The sequence below is a fragment of the Coptis chinensis genome, chromosome 9, assembly GCF_015680905.1.
Source record: "Coptis chinensis isolate HL-2020 chromosome 9, ASM1568090v1, whole genome shotgun sequence".
In the NCBI taxonomy this organism is placed as follows: domain Eukaryota; kingdom Viridiplantae; phylum Streptophyta; class Magnoliopsida; order Ranunculales; family Ranunculaceae; genus Coptis; species Coptis chinensis.
The window spans coordinates 47,039,911-47,060,786 of record NC_141464.1 but is presented as its reverse complement, the minus strand read 5'-3'; the positions used below and the strand labels follow the sequence as shown (position 1 = coordinate 47,060,786).

At 37.2% G+C, this 20,876-nt stretch overlaps 1 protein-coding gene across 1 annotated transcript; it reads left to right on the top strand.

Moving 5' to 3' along the window:
- The first annotated feature begins 14,737 nt into the window (after positions 1–14,737).
- Positions 14,738–16,421, top strand: LOC147476329 (Ubiquitin carboxyl-terminal hydrolase family protein). The gene is made up of 2 exons (XM_086583995.1): positions 14,738–14,823; positions 15,130–16,421. The coding sequence occupies exons 1-2, from the start codon at positions 14,788–14,790 to the stop codon at positions 16,300–16,302; spliced, it is 1,209 nt and encodes a 402-aa protein (XP_086440121.1). The 5' UTR covers positions 14,738–14,787; the 3' UTR covers positions 16,303–16,421.
- The last annotated feature ends 4,455 nt before the right edge of the window (positions 16,422–20,876 follow it).

Below are 20,876 nucleotides of genomic sequence, written 5' to 3'. Positions count from 1 at the left end.
AGTCCATTATGTGCAGAAATGTGTCACTTTAGCGAGATAAAGGAACAAAGGTCGGTTACTAAGGAGTTCCGTGATTAAAGGCCAAGATTCAAGAAGATAAAGCCTTTCTAAAGCCCGGTCAAAAGCTGAAAAGTCGCTGGCGTAAAACAAAGACACAAGTAAGTCGAGAACTTCCGAAGGCCGTATCTTTGGACTCAAACCTCGGAATGGAGCCTACCTTATGTCAAAATGACCGGCTCGGAAAGAGCTTTCCAATGGTCCAAGCCTTGACCCAATCAGAGGAGCAGAAGTAGACAAAAAGTCTGTTAAAGCCAACTACAACTGAATAGGCCTTTTTGGACTGAAAGAATTGGGTTTTGGGCCTGATTCTCTGGCCCAAAACATGGCTCCAAGCCCATGCACGATTTTTGGATCTGAATGTATAAAAACCAAAGCTTCACTCTTTGTTAATGGTAGATAGGGTAGATAGTTAATGGTAGCTAGTTAGACCTAAAAATATATAGAATTCTAGATCTAGTTTTCAGTAGATTAATTAAGTTTAGTTCCATTTCAATTCTTGTTTTAGATTAAAATCTTAGAATAATTATTCTTAATTAGTTTGATTAATAAATTAGCTAGTTTGTCAATTTCGATTCTTGTCATTTACAATTGTGTAGATCTAATTTCCCTTATTATGTAGATAGCTAGACTTAGATTAGTTAGATTATTAATTTAGTATTTGAATCATTATTTTATTATTCATTAGATTAATAAAATAGTGTTCTCCATAAGTTAGTTTCATTTCCATTAATTGTTTAATTTCAATTCGCAGATTTAAGTAATTGTCATTATTAGTTTAATTCAAATTATTGCATTAGTAGTTTTGAATTGGGTTTAAACAAGCAAAGTTTCAATCTTTATATCATGTCTTGTTTGAATTCCATTGGGAATGATAGCGTGATGATTCTCGGCTAAACCTCCATTGAGGGGGTTGAGAAACCTTGATGAAAGCTTGATTCGATTATCGTAGAATTAAGTCGCCGTAATTTCCTTTCCACTCTAGAAATTATTAGTTCACCATGAGAATGGGTTTAATCGTTCACATACTAGTTATGAATTGGTAGAAATGCCATGTGTAATTAGGGATTAGGAGTAACCATATTGTTGTTAGCGATTCATTTCGGATTCTGACGATTAAATGTCGATTAGTAGGATTAAATTCGAGTTAAGGTGGAATCAATCCCCTCTAACTCCTTATCACAGTAATCAACGTAGCATTCCCATAGTTGTTACGATAGTCGACTAGTTGCATCTTGTGGGTAGTTGCATCGTAGTCTAGTTGCCACTTCGTAAATCTCTCATTAGACTTTAGAGTTAAGAGTACTTATACGTAGAGAACACAGCATGCGGAAGGACTAGGAGTGAAACGAATCACTCTACTCCACTATATCTCATAGGATTGAGAGTAGAAATCTTTAATAAAATATAGGCACATAAGATAGTTTTAGTTTACTTACGTTTTTAGTTTTATCGTTCATTTCGTAGGTAAACTATTCATTTTATGTTTTATAAAATGGGGCCGCTGCCATCTTAGTTTCACTTTCGCATTGTTTTTGTAGTGTAAGTACTTTTCTTAAATTCCCATTTCACCCACCCACCCTTGTTTGATTCATACTGTGGTTTTCCGTTTCATCGTTGAAAAGTCCCGCGAGAAATTACACTGAGCGCACCCGCGCTCAGACGGAGCGCACCTGCACCCATAAGCCTAGAACACTGAGCGCAACCCGCCCCCATGTGGAGCGCGACCCGCCCTAAATCACTGTAACTTGAAGTTACACGGAGCGCGACCGCGCCCTATGCAAGCACACCCGCGCCCTAAGCTAGATTTTTCCGGATTTCTACAGTTTTGATTCGAACTTTGATTTTTCAAGTTTTTCAGTGTTCTAACTTGTTATATACACTGAACACGCGTAAACAAGACGCTATTCATAAGCGAAGCAAGGACACAATCAGGTATTCCTTTCTTCCACACCTCGCATCTCCTGTTAGAGGTTTATACTAGTATATCATAATTGTTTGGAGTGTTGATATGTTTAGCTAAGTTTGGTTTTAGCCTTGTATGAGATTAAGGTCTGGCCAAACAAAAACACCGAACATAATTACACAACAACGTCAACAAACAAGTCTATCTAGTATACCACCCACTACACCTCTAGCTACTATTTCGCACACATCACCTGACACAATGCCCGACGAAGAAGAGACTCCTCTCTCTGACTTCTACAAAGCCTTGAGCGATAGCCCCAAATCTTGCATCGTTCTAGCGGACCGATTGGGGATTTCGAATCCCCAAATATTTTTAATTTGTTACCCGTTTTTCATGGATTAGACCATGAAATACCTTATCAGCACATGCGTAGGATTGAACAAGTCCTAACAACATTCCACCATCTTACGGTTGGTGACAAATTAAACTAAGGGTATTCCCTTTCACCTTAGCCGATAAGGTGGCGTCTTGGTTAACTGCCCAAGCGCCTAATTCTGTGGACTCATGGGCTAAACTTGTTCAGCTGTTTATGGAACATTTTTACCCACCCCTAAAGACGGATGAGATGCTTTCCAAGATTCATTTCTTTCGACAAAATCCTCATGAATCATTTTCAGAGGCTTGGAATCGTTTCACCGATCTCCTTATAGAGTGTCCACATCATAACTTAGCGAAAGACACGTTAGTTTGTGCCTTTTCAAAGGACTTCTATACCACCATAAAGAAGTCCTTGACATAATGAATGGGGGTAGTTTCTTAAGTAAAGGAGCCTCGGAGGCTTATAAATTTTTAGAGGATCAAACTAAAGCTTAAATAACAACTGGGGGGGTAGTGACGATATCCACCGCCCGCTAGTTCTTCTAATACAGTTAAGGCCGTCAGTATGTTTGAAATTAAACACGATCCCGAGCTTAACACTCTAATTGAATCACTCACTAAAAAGGTAGAGGCCATTTCGGTTCAACAAAAGCATATCCCCGTCATGAATGTAAATTCAAATCCATGTAGTTTCTATTGGAGCCCCGAAAGCATCCCGACTTCCATCGTCCTATAGCCTATGAACAGGCTTGTTCCATTAATAGTGAACCTAACGCCCTTGGGAGACAAAATCCCAACCGGTTGGAGAAATAACCAACACGCCACACCTCCGTGGTACAATAATCAATATGTTAGGCCAACACAAAGTTTTAACCAAGCTCCACCACGACACGGACAGGGTCAGGGTAATTTTAATAATTATAACAACCAAGTGCAACCTCGACAAGGTCAAGCACAAAGTCAAGGTAGTTATAATAATTATAATGCTAATAGAGGTATCGTTCTGGTAAATAATAACTATCAAAATCCACCCATAAATAATTCATGTGAAATAGTTCCAGTCACACCACCCATGACTACTACGCCCACACAACCGGATCGTCTTGACACCTTCATACAAGTGAGCCAAAAACTTTTCCAAACCATGGCTCAATCTAACCAACAGCTTCTACAATCCGTTAATAATTTAACCCAACAGTTGGCTCAAGATAAAGCCCAACCCAAAGGTGTGTTTCCAAGTCACGAAATACCTAATCCTAAAACAACAAGTACAGCCTTTGAGGTAACCGATAATACTAGTAATGAATATGAAAATGTAGGTGAGCTAAAGGCCATCACCACTCTCCGTTCTGGCAGAGTGGTTGATAACAAAGTAACTATGCCTACCCCCACCAGTAGCCCCTACACCTGCTATTTTACTAGATACCGAAATAGAAACTGAAGAGCCTACCATTGTAGAGGTACCAGTTACAACACAACCTAAGAAACAGAAAGCCACGGTTAAACATCCAGGTGATACTATTGCTAAATATAGAAAGAACCCACTGTTTCCACAAAAATTAGCCGTGTTAACTAGGGATACTAATTATGAGGAGATTAGGGACGTTTTCAAGAATCTAACTATAAACCTTCCTTTCCTCGAAGCTATTAAAAAGCTACCACACCATGCTAAGTTTCTTAAGGAGTTGTGTACTACTAGGCGTAAGACCAATATACCAAAAGACGCCTTTTTAACAAAACAATTCCCAACTCTATCTGAACATAATGGAATTGTTAAGTACAATGACCGGTGGTAGATCCCATCGCATAATGCACCTTAGGAGATTTTTTTATCGACGACCGTGTTATTAGACTTGGGGGCTAGTGTTAACTTACTCCCGTTTTATTTGTATAGACAAATAGGTCTAGGCGAGATGCAACCCACTAAAATGGCGTTGCAATTAGGCGATCGGTCTATTAAGTATCCTAAGGGTGTCGTCGAAAAAATGTTACGGTAAAAGTTCGGGATTTTTACTATCCGGCTGATTTTGTCATCCTCGACATGAAGTCGATTAACGACTCTGTCCGATCATCTTAGGCGTCCCTTTCCTTGCAAACCGCCAATGCGCATTCATTAATTGCGCGATGGTTCAATGTCCATGTCTTTTGGCCATCTTCTTTGTTGAAGTTAGTGTTTTAAAACAAAAAGACACGCATTACCCGATTCATCTACGGATGGAGAGGTTAGCATGATCGAGAGCTTTGCTCGAGATTATTTCAACAACACGTTCCATGATAATCATATGCCTAAATTTCTTTCCTTTGGAAGTTCAGACTCCAACATTTCCATCCCTACACTAGTCGATACACATATTACGGATGAGGATGAGATAGATGACTTTCTCAAAGATGTAGAGGACTATCATAGTAATGAGGATATGACCAATCTAGATGAGGAATTCGATGAGTTTCTTAGAGCAGGTGATGAATCACCCTATCAAGAACTACTTTGCACAACATACACCTCGACTTCCCTCCTTCCACCCTTTCAAAGGAATCTCGAGTTTGCACTCGATCCTTTTGTTTCTTCTGTACTTCATAATTTTTTAAATCCACCTAGTAAACAAATAATTCAGAAGACAAAAGCATTTGACACCTTCATTTTCAGACTTCAAACAGTCCCTACACACACTATGAATGAGTTTTGTGCTAAACCCACATCCTCATTATTTACATGCTGTCCTTCTACAGCTTATCCATATCCACCATATTCTCCACAACCATTCACTTTTCCACACTTATTTACTAGAACACCCGCTCGTTCAAAAATTAAAAAGAATGTGCATGCTAGGTTACGTAATAGGGTTATCCGACTTTGCTTTCATTTCACTAGGTTGCGTCATAGGAAATCTTGGTGCTTGATTATGTTTGGATATGTTCTCTGTGATATTTATTTATAGAATGATCCACAACTATTTCGGTTGTTGATATATGATAAACTGCATGTTCATACATATGTTTAGATAAAGTCTCGAGTATCTGACTATAAACGACTCAACTTTTGTGTTTGGTGCATTTCCTTTCATTTCCATATATTGGTGAGTGCACCATTAAGGTAACCGGGCCCTCCCTACGGAGTGTGTGGCTGTAAGTACCGGATCCTAAGTCCACGTTTGACATAATTCACGTTTTCCACTCTTGCATGTTTTCTCGGATATTTTAGTCATGTTTCTCTATGGGGTGAATTATGTCTTTCTTGTTTATTGTTTTTCTTCAATATATATATATATATATATATATATATATATATATATATATATATATATATATATATATATATATATAAAAAAAAAATAAACATAGAAATCTAGGAAGTCTCGAAATCGACTTTAAAAGACCGCTGCTAAAAACAAATTTTCTAAGCTTTGTTGTAAAAATTTGTTTGGGGGTGGGGTGTTCGTGTTTCCGTCCTAGAATGTTTATGTCCCATTACAGTTGCTTAGGCCGTTTAATTGTATTTCAATCCGGGTTAACATAATCATGAATTTAGAGTTCAGTCCTTCGCATAACGTACGTCATGCACGCACTTCGAGGCATTTTCCACTATCTTATATGTCATCCATAGTCGGAATAGAGTGTTTTATGGATCATTGGATTGGAAATTCTCTCCTGATCATTTCCATATCTCATTCGCAAAAATCGGACCGGTAACGAAGCGGCAATTGTGATTTGAAGTTTCGCGAAAAATCGAAAATTCAAAATTTCGAATTGGGCTTGGGCCCAACCCGCGCCCACCGACAGCGCACCCGCGCCCTTACCTTCGCCCAACAGTCGCGTTCATCTTCTCAAAACCGCCATTAACGCCCACCAAAGCTCCAAAAACCTAAAAAAACCAAATTAACCCATGCCCACAGTTCAAATCTACTTCCAATCTAATCTAAAAGCTTTCCACCACCACCTCCACCAAATTAAATAACCAAAACCACCGAAAATTTCAAATTTTGACTGCCCCGCGCCACCACCACAGTTTGTTTAAGTCCGTCGATTCAAATTCCAACACCACATCCCATTTAAACCCCCACTACATTCCAAACACTAAAATGGCTCAACAACGTCGAATTTTGCCGGAGCAAGCTTTTACTGGCGACCACTTCGCGCCGTTTTACGGTGACGAAATGATCGATGAAGATGGGAATAGCTTGTGGTACTTTCGGTGAAGCCTTTTACCACGAAGACTTAGTTCGATGGTTTTACAACACGAAGGAGGTGGAGGGACTAGAATTTTGTTATGGTGGTGTAAGAGGAGGAAGGAAGTAACTCTTGGGTTGTTGGCGGAGATTCTAGGCATTCCGCCTAGAATCCATCCGATGTCACGCGTTGCAGGAGTCCCAATATAATGGGGTAGAGCCAGCGATGAGCGTGGATAGTTATCGAAGGAACTACAATGCGAGATCGCGATTGTGTTCGCCAGCATCCTAAGAAACAAACCGGTGGCTGCATTTCGGATGGATTGGTCGGACGCGTCTGGGGAAGGAGAAGGTCGGCGACATCGGTCCGAATCGCCTCCACATTTTATGGATACTCCAAGAGCGAAATACGAAGTTCGTATCTTGGAGTTTTTGCTTAGCATGATTAGGGGAGTAGGGAAGTCTGTTGCACCTCTTCCTGTGTTGATAACCAAGATCATGCTGAAGTTGAGAGCAGCTCAGGCGTCTGATAAGTCTTACATCACCCTACACCGAAATCCTAGCATCTATAAGGAGTGTGTCCAACGAGTTTGGAGGTTGCCTGAGGATAGGGTAGAGGACGAGGAGGATGGGGGAAACAAGAACGACGAGGAGGATGGGGGAAACGAGAACGCCGAGGAGGATGGTGGAAATGAGAATGCCTCGGAGGATGAGGAGGACTTGACTTGTGTTGATGCGGATGCCCTGGAGAGATGTTGGTCAGATGCAGAACGCATGGCCGTAATTCATCGTGGCATGCGTTCGCTCAACACTATCTGCGAAGACCTCCGGACTCGACAGGCAACTATCCATCATAACTTCGAGATCCGTACCCAGAGAGAGGATGAGAGGTGGGAACAGATGAGGGCCGAGCTAGAAGCTTAGCGTCAGTTCCGGGCCGACAGGCTTGAACGATTCCCACCTCACGGGGATTCTCCTTCTGAGGACACACCATCGAGGCACGAGCGTCGTCGCCGAAAGACGAATGGTGTTGGCCCATCGGGAGCTCAGGAGCCATCCCCGGACCGTATGCCCTCCGCTACCAGTACTGGAGTGATTAGGGATAGTATCGTTTGATGTTTCTATTTTTATTTGTAGTTTCATTATTGCCATTTATTTTAATGTAAGTTTTATTTCCGTAATTTGAATTTTGTAGTGAAATGTACTTCGAATGAAAATTTTAATATAATGCGGTTATTTTCATTATGCGTGGTTGTTTAATATTGATCTCACCTTCCCAAATTGTTTGGGGGTGGTTTTATCTATTCCAGCATGATTTTTATATGACCCTCGTCTTAGAATTTATTGCGGAGTCAAGGTGAAAATATGGCCGTTAGGCATATCTATGAATAAGTATCATGGTAGGATGAAATCTCGATTAAATAGGTAGATTCTATCATAAATTCAACCTAAAAGATACTAGGTTTGTTTTAGAATCAAGAAAATGAGTTGTTTCCGTTTTCGGGTTTGGAAAATTTGGTATTTTCGGAAACTGCCGTAAAAACCTTTTGGCAACTTCCCGATCCGGTTTAGCAACTTAAAACCTATATAAACTTCATACATTCTACACTCACAACTCACACTACACCTAACCTCCATCACTCACCTTTCACTCCCACGATTCCCACATTTCGTCTCATTTTCCGAAGTTTCAAGAACTCCGAAGCGACTCAAGGCTCTTTTTTTTTTTTCAGATTTTTTTGTCGAGGCCTTTTTCTTTTGTGAGCGAGCGACCCGCACTCAAACACTGGAATTTCAAATCTTCGAGAGCGCACTTTCAGCTACCGACTGTGGACCTGAAAAATTCCAGTTTTGCGGGTAGTTTCGGATCATTCGCAGGCTATTCAGGCGTAATTTTGAGATGACATCTCCAACATTGATACCGGAACAGTCTTTCAAAGATTTGTTCCAAAGCACTACTTACGGTGCTTGGTTTCGCGAAGCGATCACATATGTAGGCTGGGAACCGCTTATGGTAAGACCTGATGCACTTTATTCTCCAACACTAGCATCTTATTTTTACGATAACTGCATTTTCTTTGAAACACCAGATGGAGAACAAGTGTTCTCCATCAACATTGATAATGAACCAATGGAAATTACCAGGTTCTTGCTAGCATTTGTTTCTTGGACTTGCTATGCCCACTGAAAAACAAGACCCATGGTGTTATTGGGTAGATAATATGTATATCTACACTTACGAGTTTTTGCATGAGTGGTATGGCACGGGCATTTTCCGTATCGAGCACCAAGGGGAATATAACGTCGCCTTTGGTAGCCTGTCCATGAACATAGGAACTGTTATGTTTTGGATCATGCTAAACATTTTAGGGGAATGGCATTTTTCTTCTGTGAATGATGCCACTTGCAGCGTCTTCCTTGCTTTAGCCACGGGACGTATGTGTCATGACCTTCCCCGAACCTTGATGTCAAGTTTAGCTCGATCCCATAGCATGAGGCATAAGTACCTTCTTATGCCTGTTCTAATTTCCCGTATTATGCTATGTTTCTTCCTGTTTTTTGTACACGTTTCACGGATTGGATTACGGATTATTAATCGCATCGACCCACCAATAGTATTATTCGATCTTTCCGCAATGACTTGGCAAGGGTGGAGGATACACCTCATTTAAAGTTGCACTCTACACCCCGTCCGGACCAAGTGGCTCTTAATAGGTTAGCAATAATAGATGATAAATGGCGGGAAGCCTGGCAAATTATCATGGCATGGCAGGACGCGAAGGAACCTCACTTCTTTATGGAAGAAGAGGATGAGGAAGATGATGAGTAATGCGAGGAGATAAGGTAAGTTTTCATTCTATTTAGTGTCTGCTTATGTCCCAAGCAATTTCATTCTTGTTAACCACATAATGGGTAGAACTCTTATAGAGTTGAGTCGGTTTTATTTCCTATATTAAGATGCGTTCTAACTTTGTTTTGCAGATGTTCGAATTTCACGCTTCAATGGTAATTTTCCTACCCTTTTTATTTATATGCTTTGAGGACAAAGCATGCTTCTTGTTTGGGGGAGGGGGCATAGAAAACGTGTAATTAAGGCATCTGATAGGGATATAGATATGTATAATATGCATTTGTTTTCTAGTTAAAATTTCAAAAATTCAAAAATATAAATAAATAAGTTATGTTATACACTTAGGAATAGTGGTATTGTTTTCTTTCTCTATGCTCTTAACAATCTAGAAGTCTCACGTAGCTTTTGCATCAGAATAATTTTTAGAAATTTAGGTTAATATGTAGGTAATAAGCTTTGCATCTATCTATAAATATATTACATGAGTATCGATGATTGTTAGCGATGAAGTTTGAAATCTAGGCTAGAGTACTTATTCTACAAATCCTGTGAGAATATAGCCTAAAGCCTTATATGAGCGAAACATTTGAGAAATGACACAAGGGAGAAGTAAAATCCGGATAGAGATATCACACGTCCACTTGCTTGATCACTAAACCATATCCTAAGCGAGAATTTAGGCCCTCTTTGGATCGATATAGCCAAAAATTCAAACCAATGAATTATTTTCCGCTAGTCGCCCCTCTGAACCTTTTTTTAGCCTTCCATAAACCACAATTCCTTTACCCTGTTACAAAAACAAACCAAAAAAAAAAAAAATCAACCTACCCAATTTAGATAAGTCTGAAAATAGAATGAGGAAGAAAGAAGAAGAGAAAAACTTGTGTAAACAAAAGTTAGTTAATTGCTTCAGAAAATAAAGAAAAGAAATTTCCATCCAAAGAAAATAAAAATAAAAATAGAAATAAAATAAAAACTCCAAAAATAGAATAAAAGGGAGTCAAAAGCCAAAGAAAAGAAAAATAAAAAAAAAATATGGCTAAGGATGGAAACAAAGTATAGAAGCAAAAGAAAATAACAAGGTTTTCTCTAAGTTACATAATATGAAGACTCTATTATCTCAGACTTGTCCTTTTTGAATATCCATTTCTTTCCTTCTTAAACCATCTCCTAATTCCCTTGACACCTAATAAAGACCTCTAGCTCAATTAGGAATAGGTTAGTGTGATAGTAAGTGGCGGATGATGTGTTTGATCGACTCCGGCTTCCTTGTTGTCATTGAGATTTAAGGTAAAGTGTGCCCAATGCGCATTAATGGAGTAAATAAACTTGAGTGGAAAAATCAGAGTGTTGTATCTTGACTATTATTGTGAGAACCTACTTAAGGACGTTATTCCGAGTTTCAGAAACGAACCTGCTAGGCATTTCATAGTATTTATATTTGTATCATAGATGATTGATTATTATGCATATATTAGCTTAGGTTTCGACTTGATTACTCTATATGCATTGCTAGTGAGAGGTATAGTTAATTTAGAGCATGAATACGGAAACAATAGTTTTATTTCTTAGTCGTTGTAGTATAGATGAAGTTTGTGAGTACCTTCACTGGAAAACTCTCACGAGGCTATAACTCATCCACTAGGGAATTCTTAGTGGTTTAAGGCCTTGTTGCATATGGTCAATGCAATCGCGACTCAAATAAAACGAGTAGTTAGAACTCCATTTTTGTCACTTATTCTAATTTCTCATCTTTGCTTGAGGACAAGCAAAATGCTGTTTGGGGGTGGTTTGATAAGAGCCCAAACTGTAGTTTTAACCTCAGAATAATGATCATACTATTAGACCAATTATGTGAGTAATAATTAAGAGTTAACACCGACACGTGTTTTATGCATTTCGGGCTTCAAAGTCCATTATGTGCAGATATGTGCCACTTTAGCGAGATAAAGGAGCAAAGGTCGGTTACTAAGGAGTTCCGTGATTAAAGGCCAAGATTCAAGAAGATAAAGCCTTTCTAAAGCCCGGTTAAAAGTTGAAAAGTCGACGCGGGCAGAAACAGCACACAAGTCAGCAGAATTTTCGAAGGCCGTATCTTTGGACTCATACCTCGAAATGGGGCCTACCTTATGTCAAAACGACCGGATCGGAAAGAGCTTTCCAATGGTCCAAGCCTTGACCCAATCAAAGGAGCAGAAGTGGACGAAAAGTCTGTTGAAGCCAACTGCAGCTGAAGAGGCCTTTTTGGACTGAAAGAATTGGGTTTTGGGCCTGATTCTCTGGCCCAAAACATGGCTCCAACCCCATGCACGATTTTTGGATCTGAATGTATAAAAACCAAAGCTTCACTCTTTGTTAATGGTAGATAAGGTAGATAGGGTAGATAGTTAATGGTAGCTAGTTAGACCTAAAAATATATAGAATTCTAGATCTAGTTTTCAGTAGATTAATTAAGTTTAGTTCCATTTCAATTCTTGTTTTAGATTAAACTCTTAGAATCATTATTCTTAATTAGTTTGATTAATAAATTAGCTAGTTTGTCAACTTCGATTCTTGTCATTTACAATTGTGTAGATCTAATTTCCCTTATTACGTAGATAGCTAGACTTAGATTAATTAGATTATTAATTTAGTATTTGAATCATTGTTTTTTTATTCATTAGATTAATAAAATAGTGTTCTCCATAAGTTAGTTTCATTTCCATTAATTGTTTAATTTCAATTCGCAGATTTAAGTAATTGTCATTATTAGTTTAATTCAAATTATTGCATTAGTAGTTTTGAATTGGGTTTAAACAAGCAAAGTTTCAATCTTTATATCATGTCTTGTTTGAATTCCATTGGGAATGATAGCGTGATGATTCTCGGCTAAACCTCTATTGAGGGGGTTGAGAAACCTTGATGAAAGCTTGATTCCGATTATCGTAGAGTCGTCGTAATTTCTTTTCCACTCTAGAAATTATTAGTTCACCATGAGAATGGGTTTAATCGTTCACATACTAGTTATGAATTGGTAGAAATGTCATGTGTAATTAGGGATTAGGAGTAACCATATTGTTCGCAGCGATTCAATTCGGATTACTGACGATTATGCCGTTAGTAGGATTAAGTCGAGTTAAGGTGGAATCAATCCCCCTCTAACTCCTTATCATAGAATCAACGTAGCATTCCCATAGTTGTTCTGATAGTCGACTAGTTGCATCTTGTGGGTAGTTGCATCGTCGTCTAGTTGCCACTTTGTAAATCTCTCATTAGACTTTAGAGTTAAGAGTACTTATACGTAGAGAACACAGCATGCGGAAGGATTTGGAGTGGAACGAATCACTCTACTCCACTATATCTCATAGGATTGAGAGTAGAAATCTTTGATAAAATATAGACACATAAGATAGTTTTAGTTTACTTACGTTTTGAGTTTTATCGTTCATTTCGTAAGTAAACTATTCATTTTATGTTTTATCAACTCACTATGTGGAATTTTCAAAGATTATCTACAAACGGATGTTGTTATATTAATTATTCTGAAAAATATTTGCAAATATGTAGAACTATTATATATTAATATTATATTGATCACTCAACCAAATTTCTTATAACGTGAAAACCTCACTCTCCATTAAAAAAAAAAGAACTCACCTTTGATAAAACTCTTCAACTTCATTTTGTTGTTTAATAATAGAAGTTTGATTGAAGTTTTGTGAGATTGCCTAATAAGGCAAAGTTCATATATATTGAAGCTACTTGAATAGCAACGAGTTCCCAATCATACGGAAAGAGATAAGATAAACACCATTTTAAATGCAAAACTGTACTTATCGAAACATTCCCACAACATATAACCCAACTATGTTTTGAGATTAGTTCAATGCATTTGCATCCAGTTTCTGATTTTTCCGCTATTTATATTTTGAGGTTAGTTCAATGCAATTACATCCAATTTCCAATTCCTGTTATTTATTTTTTGAGATCAGTTCAATGCAATTGCATCCAGTTTCCAATTTCTCGTTAATTATTGTTTAAGGTTAGTTCAATGAGTTTGCATTCAATTTGTGATTTCCCGTTAATTATTTATTGAGATTTTGCATCCAGTTTATTTTTTGAGATTAGTTCAGTGCAGTTGCATCCGGTTTCCGATATCCCGTTAATTATTTTTTAGATTAGTTCCACGCATTTGCATTATGTTTCCAATTTATAATTAATTTTTCTTTAAGGTTAGTTCAATGCAGTTGCATCCAATTTTCGATTTTCTGTTAATTTAAATCTTTGAGGGTTAGCTTAATGCATTTGCATCCAATTTCTAATTTTCCGACAATTATTTTTTTATGTTAGTTTGATGTATTTGCATCCAAGTTTTGATTTTCTGTTAATTATTCTTTGAGGTTAGTTTAATGCAGTTGTATCCATATTCTGATTTTCTATTAATTATTTTTTAAGATTAGTTTAATACTTGTATTTGCATCCAGTTTCCAATTTCCCGTTAAATATAATTTGAGGTTAGTTCGATGCATTTGCATCTAGTTTTCGGTTCCCCATTAATTATTTTTTGACGTTAGTTTCATTCAATATTATATATTTTTTAAAATATTTGTCATTATTGTTTTGCCCTTTTTTTTCTATTATATATTTTGTTGTTATTTTTTGTATAATTATTTTTAACTATGTTTTTGAGGCCGTGTTAAGGATATATTCGAAATAAGTCGGTGTTTTATCATATAATTTTTTATGATTTGTAATAGGGAATTAGTTTCTACAAATCACCTATTTTTTAGCAATTTTTTTTATTTGATCAAATATATAAGAATTGGAACACTAAAAGTGTTTGATTCTATTTTTTAACAATTTTTTTTTTATTTGATCAAATATATAAGAATTGGAAATACACTCAAATTCTCTAAATATAAGAATTAGAAATACACTCAAACTCTCTAAAAAGAAAATATTATCTTTCATATTAGAATATCACATATGATAGAGAAAAGACTAACTCTCGTATTAGAGTGCCACATAGGAGAAAGAAAATCCTCCTTTAAAAGTCTCTGCTTTAGTATATAGATAGTAGATAGTAGATTTACAATAGTGATGCCCATGACTTAGCAAAATGGGCGAGTAGGTCCGGAGACGTGGATGCACAAAGACTTTAATTGTACTCCTTGTGGTTTTAGCGAAAAAAAATAAAATAAAATAACAAATGAAAAGCCCACTTCGCCAGCGTTTTCTTATTTGGGCTTAAAGTGTAGGATCCATCTATATGGGCTCTAGATCGGGCCCAAATCGAGATATAAATCGGTATACCATTGAAATATCGTGTCAACTCTTCAGATTCCGGTAAATGCATTGCAATATCGTGGCATGATGTAGTGTGGTTTATATAACTCATGGGAATTTGTTTATTTTTGAGGTGAAATGCAATTGGTGGTTTAGACCGAATGTTTGTTAGGATTCGGTGGCATGAAAGAAATAAGGTATGGGCTGGTTTTATTTTTTTTTATCTTTTGTGAAATTTATGTTATACTGCTCCATGAACACGGGGTTGATGGAAAACACCAAGAATTAAGGACATAGCTAAAATGTTTATCTTATTATTATTATAGCGAAGATAAGAAGAGAGGAAACTAAGAAAAGTGATTATGAGTCTGCATGGGTAGTTTATTTTGAATGATTTATATGTTTATGGATTTGTGGTTCCATATGATCCTGATATTGATGTGTGTTTTGGATCGAATCGATGTTAACTGGGCGTTACAGCTACCTAACTCGAACATTGTCAGGTCTCATTTGCGTATCAACAGACGGCCAGTTTGGTGAACATAAAGCTCAAATGGGTAAAAGACAGAGCTTTGGATGCTGTGGTTGCTCAGGAGAAAGATCTCAGACCTGTATGCCTCCTTGTCTCCACTATCTACTCTGCTCCCAGCCATTGCCTCCCCATATACCATCTCTCAAGGCAACGCAGGCAGCTTGGTCTGCCAGAAGACCTCAAGCTCTCTGCCTTGATACGGAGGTATCCCACACTCTTCCATGAAATTCCTGTCAATGTTAAAGGAGGTAGTATCCCTTGGTTCCAATTGACAAACGAAGCCCTTAGACTTCACCAGGAAGAGTTTGACATTTTCCAGAAAAATGAGACTGATCTTGTTCAAAGGCTTCAAAAGCTGCTGATGCTCACGCGAGAGAGGATCCTTCCTTTGCAAACAGTTGAGCAGTTGAAATGGGACATGGGCTTGCCATATGACTACCAACACTCATTGATTCCCCGTTACTCCCAATTATTCTCATTCGTTCGTCTCCCTGATGATCGCATTGGCTTAAAACTCATATACTGGGACGAGTGTCTTGCCATCTCCCAATTGCAGAAGAATGCTTTGGCTTCCATATATGGAAAGAGTGATCAACAGTTGGCATTTCCAGTTGGGTTCACTAGAGGTTTTGGACTAAAGAGAAAATGCATGAAATGGCTGGAAGAGTGGCAGAGACTTCCATATACATCTCCTTATACAGATGCATCCCATCTCGATTCTAGAACAGATGTTTTCGAGAAGAGGATTGTTGGAGTCTTTCACGAACTTCTCAACCTTATGATACAAAGGAAGACAGAACACAGGAATATGAGCAACCTTCGCAAACCATTAGGCCTCCCGCAAAAATTTACTAAGGTGTTTGGCCGCCATCCTGGTATTTTTTACATTTCCCAGAAATGCTCCACCCAGACAGTCATTCTTAGAGAAGCTTATGACCGTCAGGAACTACTCAATAAGCATCCCTTGGTGGCCATCAGGGAAAGTTATGCAACCTTGATGAACATAGGGTTCCTTAATAGGAGCAGAGGCTTGTATAAGAAAAGTACACCTGAGGACCAAGAAGATGACGATCACCAGAACATTATATCTGACTATGAGCTAAGTACAGCTGAGGACCAAGAAGAAGAGGATTACCGATCGTGAAGTTCAAATTTTTCAAAATTTTCTTACACGATAATTTGGAGAAACCGGATATGTGCTCCGTGCCAAACATTATTATTTCTGGTCATCAGATAATTATTCAAAAAAAATTATTTTTGGTAGTGATTAGTGTAATACAGAATGGTTGAGTTTTTCTTTTTTTGGCAGAACAGTGCATGTGACAAGTGGTGCTTTTTGCTAGGAGCCACTGATCCCAGCCCCTTCAATTCACTCTGGGGAGGAAAACATGGGGTTTTGCTGCTCCGACTCCCATGCTAGTACTCTTTTAATGTGACTGCACAGATAAACTCCTCCAAAACGTTTTATCCATGTTCGACAGGAGTTGCAGTTGAATGTGCTCTTGATATAACAGGTCAGGTTCTAACTAATACAGGAAAACAGTCTGTTCAATATCGTTAAGTATTTTAGATGAAGAGGTTTTTAGTGCATATATTTTTCGAAGCTCAAAAGAAGTTGCATTGCAGTCCAAGTATCTCTAACAAAAGAGAAGAAGAAAGGCCACCACATGCTCATATATTTTAGTGCATATATTTTTTGTCTTTGAGATGTCAGTACGTGCTCTTAAGTATTCTACTGGATTGTTTTGTTTAGTGGGTTACATAATTACAACTCTATGTGTTTGTATTTTCTTTACTGGAATTACATGTCTCCCCCTTTCACCTACTGAATTTGAATGGAAAGTAGAACACAGTATGACATCCTTTGTTCAGTTCTGGTTGAAGTAGGAATGACGGAATGAGTTTACAAGAGTGTTTACTAGATTTAGGGGTCATTTTGACATGCGGTACAGTATCACTTCCAGATGTTGTGGCATCTACAAAGGTGGTATGTAATCCTAATTGAATGGAGTACACTGCTGAAGTTCCTAAACTGAATATCAGGGTGGATCTTCTAATAAATATAGATGGTACTTTGTTAGAGCAAGTGTCTCTTACATGTCGAGCCACCACCAACTTGAGTAGTGTGATTCTTTTTGTCAGCTCCTTGTTATCATTATCATCTATTAATCCAGATATATCTTGTAATAGTATTATTAGCAACGATCTCTTACAATGTAATAAAAGTGGAGAAGGCTACGATTTTAAGACCTTTCTTCAACTCGGCATCAATTGCCTAGCCATGCTTAAAAAGAAAGTGGATACACTTCATCACGTTCTCCAGTAAACAAATACAAGTAGGGGACAATGGAAGTACCAAGATTTAGTAACAAATGAAATGAAAAAGGCAGTATAAAGGTAGAAAAAGTATACATGTGACCAACCCTTCAGTTGCAACTCTAGTTATAGATTTTGAGTTCATACTGAAATGCTATTGTATTGTCAGTTTTTCCATAAGCCAATTAGTCAATTACCATTAAAACTAACCATCAATGGGGGTTGGAACCCTTTCATGCATCATATGTAGGGACAGACCACCCCTTATTGCAATACCTAAAACAGTACATAAACAAAAGATAATATAAAAGCTAAATCTAGCAAATAGAAAAACAACACAAGCGTTGGCGTCAACATATTTCCCATCCGACAACCTGAATACCCGACCATGCACATTGCATTGTCAGTCTATTTAGGATTTTGGGCTGAGGAGATGAGTTGGTGAGCTATTTACTAATGGTCTTAAGATCCTGATTGAAATTTTCATATTGAAAATTGACTCTGACAGGTGCAAGAAAAAGAGATATAGATAAGGAAGAAAGTACTGTAGTCTTCTTTTAATGGACCAAACATATTGTCAGTTGCATTTTTATCAGATTACATTAAGAACACAACAATAGGCTATAAATCTCTCTATTGAAAGTAGGAGTGTTTCAGGCAGATCTCTGTAACATGCTGTGTTTTCATTGCAGAGAGCTACGTCGTTTTTGTTTAGGTGTTGTGGTTGTATAGAACTCATATACAAATGGATAGACTCATGTACAGCTTCAACATGCTTTACATGAGTGCGAAAGAATTGCATGAAAGGTGCACTCGTACAGCTGATAATCTCATTTTAGAGTTGATATGGATGAACCTTTTCAGTTTTTCCATTCAGTCATAATCCTAGAAAAGATCTACTTGGTTCTGTGATTGATATAAATCTTAAACGGGCATACACGCTTTCATCTTGTTTAGGTAATTTCTATGTGCCAATATACAGCCTTTTTTAATGATTTTTGCCCTTCTTTTTTCTCTTTGCTCTTTTTTGACTTTATCTGCCTATCTCCATCTTTCATTACTAGGCAATGTGAATGGCTCAAGAGTTCAGAATTTTGTTATTGGAGCACATCCTCTCTCTAGTTAGTAAGTGCTTGTGGCTTTACATTCCAGGCCACCAACTCATCCCAATTCCTACCACAATTCATGTTAAACATGTATAATTTACTAAAAGTTATCTCAGTGCTCCCACTTTTGTTTTGAATATATTTTAAGTTAATGGAATTCACACTCACAATAATTTCCCACTTGAGTGCAGCTTAATCATCAATATTTAGTGTTAAGCAATCTCCAGTTGATCAATATGACAAAGACGAATAGTATCTAAAACCATGTACTTCATCCATTATAAAGAATACAATATCATTCTTCATCTGAAGTAGATCTGGCATTTTAATAAAGAGAAATACTAACCTTCAGTGCCAATGTAATATAAGTTTCATACCCTGCTTAAATATTGAATGAGATCCGTTAGCCAATCGGTTTCTGTCATTGTTACAACCTACAGGGCACTGCACTTACGTTGCCTCATATACATGCAATGGTATCTAGAATTACTACTGGAAAAATATACAATTGATCTTGAGGGTAGGTGAATTTTTATATATCCAGATATCCATGCGTTTTGGGCCATAATTCCCTGGTACTTAAATGGTCACACAAAAACTCCCTATAAGTGAACAAATGTATAAAACCTCCTTATTATTTAAAACATAACATCAACAAAATACTCCTGTGAAAACCGAGCTGATGTCATCAATCTTTACTTATAATTTCGGCTTAAGGACAAACCGGGCTGACGTCATCCTATGTAAATTTGTATTTATATATGACAATATAAAATTACACAGTCTTCTTAACCTATTTAAATTTAAATTTTCATATGAAATTTTTTTTCATAGAAAAATTTAAATTTATATTCTGTCTGGTGTCGTCGGAAAATTTTCAATCCCAAAAGTTATTATGTAAATTTAAGTTTTCATAGCTCCAATTACTATATAAATATAGTTTTACATATATATGACTATGTAAAAGTACATTTACATATATTCTGTCAAGTGTCGGAAAATTTTCAATCCCAAAAATTACTATGTAAATTTAAGTTTTTATAGCTCCAATGACTATGCAAATAAGTTTATAATATATATATATATTATGATTATGTAAAAATACATTTATATATAATCGGGAAATTTTTAATCCCAAAAGGATAAAAAAAGAAAATAAGATAAAATGGGAAATAAAAACAGACCAGATTTTATCTCTTTTTTGGAAAACAGAGAGATTATTTAACGAGACCTAAATAATAGGGAGGTTATGTGATATGGGTCGATGGGAGGGAGTTTATACTCAACCGAGTTGGAACCAAGGGACTGAGCCTCATTTCTTGATTAATTATGACCCATACCTTTTGCCAGTTTAGCTGTTAATACAAGATTACAATAGTCACAGCTTAGTGCACACTATGGTTTTGCACGAGGATGTGCGTACACAAATCTCACAAATCTCTAAACCATTGATGGTGTGCACTGACCACTGAGCCAGTCTGCTAAGCTGGTGGCGTGTTTGCTTTTCTTGATTTTCAGGGAGTAGCGTGTTAGCGGATTTAGTAAACCATCCAACTGAAAAATTACCAGTATGAATTTCAGTCTTTCTATTTGTAGCCGTTTTTTGGCCTTCCAAGGCCATAGTTACAGTACATGCGGATATTATTCTATACAGGAGTGAAAATGTATTTGGTACTCGATATTATTCTGTCGAACCGTCACTGATCCATTGGTTCGAAGATTCAAATGTGGTGGCGGTCAGCGAAAAAAAAAAGAAATACGATACTCAATAGAGTCATAAAGTTTTTTTTTAGCATAATGCATGTCTATTACACTAGAGGAAGAAATATATACTGTGATCGACTTTCTTAATGATCATTATTAGCGATTAGTTGAATTATGATGCACATTGAAATCTTAAACAAATACACTAAATCTTAAGTCGAATCCACCGGGACTATGTTACTGTCATTGTCAACTTTCATTAAAATATTTATTGCTTTTCCAAATGAGACAATATCTTTGTGCTGGTCCGGCCTTGGGTTTGCTCCCCAAAGTTCACTAGTGCGATTATTCTAGGGCCGGCTGAATTTCCGACCAATACCCGAGATTAGTCAAGGTGGGCGTAGGCTGCCCAACACCCCATCATCATAATAAATAAATCAAGGATTTTTGACAAAAGTTATCCTGAACTTGTCCCGATAACCAGTTACACTCTTAAACTTTTTTCTAAGCAAAAAAAATTTTGAAGTTGTTAATGCCAAACACAACTGTTAGTTTGTTTGACGCCGTTAACAATATATGACGTATTTTATTT

What these genes read in the sequence shown, in the direction of transcription:
- LOC147476329 (XM_086583995.1), top strand. Translation starts at nt 14,788, where the DNA reads ATGTTTGTTAGGATTCGGTGGCATGAAAGAAATAAG. An exon ending in GGTGGCATGAAAGAAATAAG is followed by an intron (nt 14,824 to 15,129) that starts GTATGGGCTGGT and finishes GAACATTGTCAG; the next exon opens with GTCTCATTTGCGTATCAACA.